This window comes from Astatotilapia calliptera, chromosome 22, assembly GCF_900246225.1.
Source record: "Astatotilapia calliptera chromosome 22, fAstCal1.2, whole genome shotgun sequence".
NCBI classification, from domain to species: domain Eukaryota; kingdom Metazoa; phylum Chordata; class Actinopteri; order Cichliformes; family Cichlidae; genus Astatotilapia; species Astatotilapia calliptera.
The window spans coordinates 13,957,876-13,965,026 of NC_039322.1; the positions used below are offsets into that span (position 1 = coordinate 13,957,876).

A 7,151-nucleotide genomic window follows, 5' to 3' on the forward strand; every position below is an offset into this window, starting at 1 on the left:
CAGGATTATGCCAATGGGAATGAGACCCAGGGCCAGGAAGCAAACAAAGACGCAACATCTTTGCCTGCCTGTCATTTCAGGGGGAAAGGGCCAAGACATGTTTACTTAGCTTGGATGTCGTCTAATAGAGGATGATGGGGCACAGAAAGGTGGTCCAGTTCCCCCCACCTCGCCAAGGGCGTGTTCTAGGAGTTAAAGAGCAACAAAAAGTATCAGTGACACAACTTTAAATGAGCTTTCAGCGGTTAAAACTATTGCAATGTAAAATGTAAATCTTAAAAACTCAAGCCAATATAAAAGCAAAGTCATAAAAGATGTTAAAAATAAAAAAATGTTTAGTTCAGTATGAAGAACACCCCCTTTTGTAACCAGCCGGCTTTTAGGTTGAGTTTTGGCTCCCTCAAGTGGTTGGTGATGCTGTTGCAGCTCCTTCTGACAGGTCCTTCTGCACCTCTCTCAAGGTTCTTCCTGGTTCGGTGGCAGCAGCGCACTGTGTGTAATGAAACCAGGTGTCACCTTTCCCTTCGAGCCTGACAGCGTGGGAGGTCCGCTCTGTTATGCGGTAAGGGCCTGTCCAGCGAGGCTCAGCCCACTTTCTCTTTGTGACTTTCAGGAGGACGTAGTCCATTCCAGGTGTAGCCACCTCTTTCAGCTCTTGCTGGTTTCTTTCAGCGACCTGTGAGGAATACTGGGCAACAAAACTGCGGAGCATGTTATAATATGTCCTCGGATCGAGGTCTGAATCAGCTTCATCCGACATTAACAGGCGAGAGGAGGGGCCAGGAAAAGGCCTGCCATGCTCCAACTCAAATGGAGTGTAACCAGAGGTTTGATTTACTGAGCATCTTATGGACATTAATGCAAGAGGCAATGCCTTAACCCAATCTAATTTGGTCTGTGCACAGATTTTAGCCAATTTAGTTTTTAGAGTTTGATTCATCCTTTCCACTTTCCCCTGGGACTGGGGGTGGTAAACTGAGCCAAACTTATGTTTCAAACCTAATGCGGCTTCAACCCTCTGCAGATCGTGGTTCCTGAAATGTGAACCATTGTCCGACCTTATGACCTCGGGAAACCCATGCTGTGGTATATAATGATTAATCAGACACTTCACCACAGTTCTACTGTTTTCACTTGCTGTCGGCCAGGCTTCTGGCCAACCTGAAAATGCATCCACAGCCACCAGCAGGTACCTGTAACCACCCACTCTGTCCACCATGTCTGTGTAATCAATGATTATTTCTTTCCCTGGGCAAAGTGGGATGGGGAAGTACCCTGCTATTGGCTTGAAGGCGGGCTTGATTCCAAATTGGTTGCACTCCTTACAGGTTTTAACCATGTATTTTGTCATGTCTTTTAGATAAGGGTGCCACCAGGCGGCTAAGTTCCTCATCATTTGTGCAGGTCCCACATGCCCCACTCCATGTGCCTCTTCCATTGCTGTCTGTCTGACCCCTGGCGGTAGAATGGGCCTTCCATCTGGGCCACGCCAAACATCTGTGTTTGTGGCCCCTCTTGTTACCCACAATGATTTTTCCTGGGGGCTGGCTTTGTCCTGTAACTCTCTGATTGTGGCTAGGCCTAGTTGTATGGGTGGTCTTTCTGGAGGGGGTGTGGCTTCTGGGTCCATTACCATAATCAGGGAGGGTAAGTAACCAGCTGTCTGCTTAGCTACTAAGTCGGCCTGTTTGTTACCTAATGCCACTAAGTCCAATCCGGCACTGTGTCCTTTGCATTTTACCACTGCCACCTTAACAGGTAACAACAGTGCTTCCGCTAATTCCCTCATTTCCATCTCATGTTTAATAGGCTTTCCGCTGGCTGTCAAAAAACCAGCTCTTAGCCACTGCTTGAGCTCCACATGCACTGCTCCCACAGCATAAGCTGAATCACTGTATATATTCACTTTCTGTCCCTTTCCCATCCTTAAGGCTTCAATCACCGCTCTCAGTTCAGCTCTCTGTGCAGACTGTTGTCCTGTCAACTGCTCTGCTTTCACTGTTTTCCATCTCATGTCTGTCTGTTCCACTATTGCCCATGCAGCCTTCAACATTCCACTTTCAGTTCTGAAACAACATCCATCTGTGAACCAATCTTTTTCTGCATCCATTAGAGGTTCTGCCTGCAAATCTGGCCTGATTTTCTCCTGTACCTGCACAACCTCTTCACACATATGTGGTTCCCCCGATCCCATGTGATCAGCCATGTTTATGCCTTCATGTGAGTAGGTGATGTGTGGTGCTTCCAAAATGGTACTGAGGCGTCTCTGCCTGAGTGAAGTGAGTGTGAAGGCCTGTGAGGAGACGTAGGCCACCACACTGTGTGATGTCAAAATTTTTAGTGGGTGGTTCATCACTATGTGTGCTGTTTTCTGAATGATTTTTGCAAGTCCAGAAACGTGTTGTGTGCACGGTGGGTGGCGTTTTTCAGTGTTGTCCAGCATTACGCTTACATATGTCAACACTTTTCTCTCTCCCCCTTTTTTCTGGAACAGGATACCATTGATATGGGTTCCAGTTCCAGAAACATCAAGATGAAAAGGCAAAGCATAATCTGGCACAGCAAGGTCAGAGGCGACAGAAAGCTGTTGTTTTAACTTTATAAACGCCTGTTCTGTTTCTGTAGTCCATGAGAGGGGAGCAGAGAGGTTTCTCATGCCTTGTTCATTTACCAAAGCGCGCAAAGGGGAAGTAAGGCCAACATAGTCTGGGACATAGGTCCTGCTGTAACCAGTCAGGCCCAAAAATGACAACATGTCTTTTACAGTTAGAGGTTTTGGATGGTGCAAAATGGAGTTCCTGTGTTCTGGGGACAAGGAAATACCGGACTGTGAGACCATGCGGCCTAGAAAAGAAACCTGTTTTCTTGCAATCTGTAGTTTGTTTTTGCTCACTTTAAAACCTGTGTTGGCCAGGTGTTGAAGCACCACTCTGGTGGCCTCCAAACAGATGTCAGCCGTGGGGGCAGACAGCAAAAGGTCATCCACATATTGTATTAACATACAGTCAGATGGTAGTGGGCTGGTTTGTAAAAGTTCTTTCAAACACTGATTAAACAGTCCTGGGGAGAGGGCAAATCCCTGTGGTAAGCGAGTGTAACGCCATTGTCGGCCTCTAAATGTAAATGAGAAAATGTCACGCAGTGACTCACGAAGTGGGAGGCAGAAAAAGGCATTAGCCAAGTCAATGCAGGTGAACCAGGCATGAGATGGTGGGAGGTTGGTCAAGGCAACATAAGGATTAGGCACAGGCAAAGTAGGAGTGCCAAGTAAGGCATTAATCCTTCTCAAATCATGTGCCATTCTGAACTTCCCCGTGCCTTTTTTCTCAACGGGTAGGATGGGCGTGTTCCACTTAGAGCAGGAGGGCTCCAAGACACCGGCAGTGACCAAACCAGAAATTGTTTCTGCAATCCCAGCCTCAGCCTCCGGTCTGTGTGGGTACTGAGGCTGCCACAAAGGGGTAGCAGATGACAGTTGAAAAGAGACTGGCTCCACATCAACTAAACCTACATCTGTGGGTCCAAGGGACCACAAACAATCTGGAAGAGAGTCGAGTAAAGGCGCAGCATCACAGTGGTCTGTGTGTTCTCTGCCATGTGACCCGCTGACCACTCCATGTTGCAGTGTTGAGGAATTAAAGCAATCATTTAAAATTTGGTATGTCTTGGTAGATGGAGAAAACAAAACCTGTGGGAGTTTTGTAGGTGTCCAGTCAGTGGCCGCAAGGGAACGTTTAACCATTCCACCCAGCTCCTTAGCCTGGTGTCCAGGATGTAAGGCCAGTGACACATGGGGAGCTGCCTCATCAGACATCATGTACCACTATAATTGATCTGTTGTAAAAGTAACCGCTGCTGCCACTCCCTCCGGTGCCGCAAAAATGCACGACATGTTCAGAGACCAAGCCCGCCCCTCACACTGCTCTTGGAACATGTGCTGGTACCAGGTGGTGTCATGCCTGTCATAAAACAGTGTAACATGAGGTGGGTCAGGGGGAGGGACATAAGGATGTAGGAGTGAGAGCCACGGCCGCCATTGCTGAAAAGCAGTACAAACTCCTGGTTCAGCAGGTGTTTCAACTTCCAATAATGCCCAGTAGATGTCAGCAGAGTCCGTCAAACAGGAGGAGGGTTGCAGCAGAAACTGACCACCTCCCTCTGGCCCATTAGAACAGGGAAGCACAACCCCAGTAGGGAGAGTCACAGTTAGGCCTTGTGAAGAGCAGAGTATTGTGGCTCCTAATTTAATCAACAAGTCTCTTCCCAGTAAATTCACAGGCGCCTGTTTTGAACAAACATAGCTGTGTAACAAGGTCTGATCTCCAACCGTTGTGGGGAGGGGCACGGTGTAAGGCAGAGTTTTAGGTTCCCCAGATATGCCCACCACTGTAATCACTGTGTCAGTAAGTCTTTCACGAGCAACATCCTTAATGGTGGAGTACGTAGCTCCAGTGTCCACTAAAAAGCTGCTTCTTCTTCTATCTACAGTTATGGACAGCATAGGGTCCGCCGTTGTCCCTTCACCGTCCTGGGCAGTCTGTGGGGTGTCCTATAGCTGGGGACCACCCTCGTAGTACTCCCACCCCATCACAGGCATCTGTGGGGCCGGGGGCACTTCAACTAAAGCACCACGAGGTCCACCTCTGTGGCCAGGATGCTGATAGGGCCCACCACGGGCTCCCCTGCCTCTTCCAGCAGCCGGGTTCAAAGGGCACGCTTTAGCCCAGTGTCCAGGTTGTCCACACCGAAAACAAACATACATCTGGCCTCCCCTACCACCTCCCATCTGACCCCTTCCCCTGAAACCACCTCTGTTTCCTCCAAATGGGGAACCTCTCTGCCCATAAGGGGCCGGTGAGTGATAAGCACCATACTGGGGGGGCTGTGGATCAGTTGGCCATGGGTTCGGATACAAATCAGGGGCAACTGGACCAGGAGGGGGAGCTGCAGCGGCCACAAGCTGCTTTTTAGGCTTGTCACCTTTTCCACCCAGGTCGTTTTTAGCTTTCTGCAGCTGAACCTTCAACAGTTGCAACTGTAAATCTTCGACGCTCTCCGCTTTATCTTCAGACTTAATCTGCACTTTGTTAAGATTAAAAATCAAATGTTTCTTCCAGATTGCAAAGTCACAGTCCTGCAAATCAGGATTATCCTCCATTTTCTGGCTTACTGACTCCGGAATGCCCCTCAGCACCGCCCTTCTAAACCACATGCTCTGTGAACAAGTCCTACTGGGGTGATGACCTGTATGGTTCACCCAGTCTTCAACAGCCTGATTTAGATAATGGGTGGGATTTTGCTTTCCCTCCCATTTAAATTTCTGTAAGGTGCCTTGATTTTTGGGTGGGAATTGTTTGCGCAGGGCCGGTCCAATAAACCTCAAGGCCTGCATTAGTGGCACCTCGTTCTCATGCGTGGTAGTACCCGCATTTTGTTCCAGGTCCGCTGCCTGAGATCGGGATGTGCACCTAGTTATAATAGCTCTAAAATCTCCCAGTGCGAGGTCCTGTCCAGCTGTGTATTTATCCAAACCAGCCAACCAGGCATTCCCTCCCTCCATTATGTCAGGGAGTTTGTCCACTAGGGCCTGGACATCTCCGAATGAATAAGGTTGATACACTGGTCTACGTTGCGCTTTAGTCTGGACCAGGGGAAACATGCCTGGAGGCTGAGGCACAGGGCCCTTAGATCTAGTCTGATATCCTAAACTGGGAGGGGTAGAGGGGGGTGTATGGTTAAGGTCACTGAGTTCATCATCAGTATCCTCAGTTTCTTCCCCGCCTGGTGGGGTATCAGTGTCAGCAAAAACGTGGGCTAAACTCATCTGTGTTTCCGGATCCTGACGGCCCACCAAAGACATGGTAACTGTGACATTTGGTGAAGTGCCAGGCTCAGTTTTTGCAGTAGCGGTCAGATCTCCCTTAACAGCGACAGGAGTGCTGGCAAAGGGGTTGGACCGGGAAAGAGGGGCTGACGCAACACGATTTTTCACCTGGACCACTGACCTATGTTCATTTAAGCAGCTGCGTAATGCTGCTTCTTGATCAGTTAATTGTTGTTCAGTGGGTTCCTGTCTGTTCATTCGAACCGCAAATGGTGCGCTCGCAAATGGGTCAGTTAGGCCCTCAGATCCGGTTCCAAAACAATGGGACATGGAAGAGGGGGCTCTACTACTAGCTGAGGATGTCGCCGACAGAGAGGAGCTTCCTGGGCAAAAATGCTTGGTATCTATGGGAGTTGGAGCTACGGGCGGTTCTTCTCCAATAGTCATTATTCCACCAGAGATATTAAGTACCGGATATATGCCTGCTGAGGGAGGAGTTGAGGCAGAATAGGGAGGTGGCTGAGACCTATTTTTCTTCATGTGTGGTTTTGCAGTTTCCCATAAACACACCCAGTGATTAAATTTAACTTTGCGGCCTGCGTGCTTATCTGCTTCCTTTCTGTGTCTCACCCCGCTCATCACACCTGCACCTGCTGCTGCTGAGTTGGCTTCTTCCTCTTTCTCTTTTGCCTGCATAGCCTTATTCTGCCAAATTATTCCCCAGTTACCACTACTCCCCTCGTCCTTTCCCTTTTCTTTCATTAACCTTTCAGCTGTTTTCCTCAATGACTCTTTCTGCTTTTTTGCTTCTTTAGGCTGGTGTGTGGAGTTGATGACTGTCTCAACACATGTTAATTGTTCTCCCAATGTGCTAAGAATAACACCGGGACCCCAACCATCATCATTAGTTTCTCGATCTAATTCTCCATCCATTTTACTGTCAATGGAGGAGTGTTCTTTTATTGATTTTAAAGGAGAATTTGGGCCAGCTGGGTTTCTGCCTCTGTTAGGCACTAAGAGCTGGGGCGCTGCTTTAAAGGTGAGTCAGCACTGAAATATCCCTTCAGGTGTTACCAAGCTTCTACCAAACCGGAGTCTGGCGGGTAACCTTGCCTAGAGCTTCCTGATAGGGGTGCTAGTTGGTTGTCACCTTGTTCACACGTCTCATTCACACTTCATACATTACCTGCAGTCACTCATTACCCTCCTTATGTATGTAATAAATGTGTAAAAAAAATTCTATGTGTGGTGTATTATTTTAACCAAAAGAGGAACCTAGTTCCTTTAATTGTGTAATCTGTGAACAACGGAGAACCAAACTGTCCTG

The 7,151-nt window shown here is 48.3% G+C and overlaps 2 protein-coding genes across 2 annotated transcripts; both read right to left on the minus strand.

The window, feature by feature from the left end:
* Positions 1–330: 330 nt before the first annotated feature.
* LOC113014723 (uncharacterized) lies at positions 331–3,826 on the minus strand. Its single transcript, XM_026156436.1, has one exon. The coding sequence runs from the start codon at positions 3,815–3,817 to the stop codon at positions 401–403; it is 3,417 nt and encodes a 1,138-aa protein (XP_026012221.1). The 5' UTR covers positions 3,818–3,826; the 3' UTR covers positions 331–400.
* Positions 3,827–3,833: 7 nt separating this feature from the next.
* LOC113014724 (uncharacterized) lies at positions 3,834–6,915 on the minus strand. The gene has a single exon (XM_026156437.1). The coding sequence runs from the start codon at positions 6,755–6,757 to the stop codon at positions 4,550–4,552; it is 2,208 nt and encodes a 735-aa protein (XP_026012222.1). The 5' UTR covers positions 6,758–6,915; the 3' UTR covers positions 3,834–4,549.
* Positions 6,916–7,151: the final 236 nt, after the last annotated feature.

Coding starts and splice junctions, on each gene's coding strand:
- LOC113014723 (XM_026156436.1), bottom strand. CDS start 3,817: ATGATGTCTGATGAGGCAGCTCCCCATGTGTCACTGGCCTTACATCCT.
- LOC113014724 (XM_026156437.1), bottom strand. CDS start 6,757: ATGGATGGAGAATTAGATCGAGAAACTAATGATGATGGTTGGGGTCCC.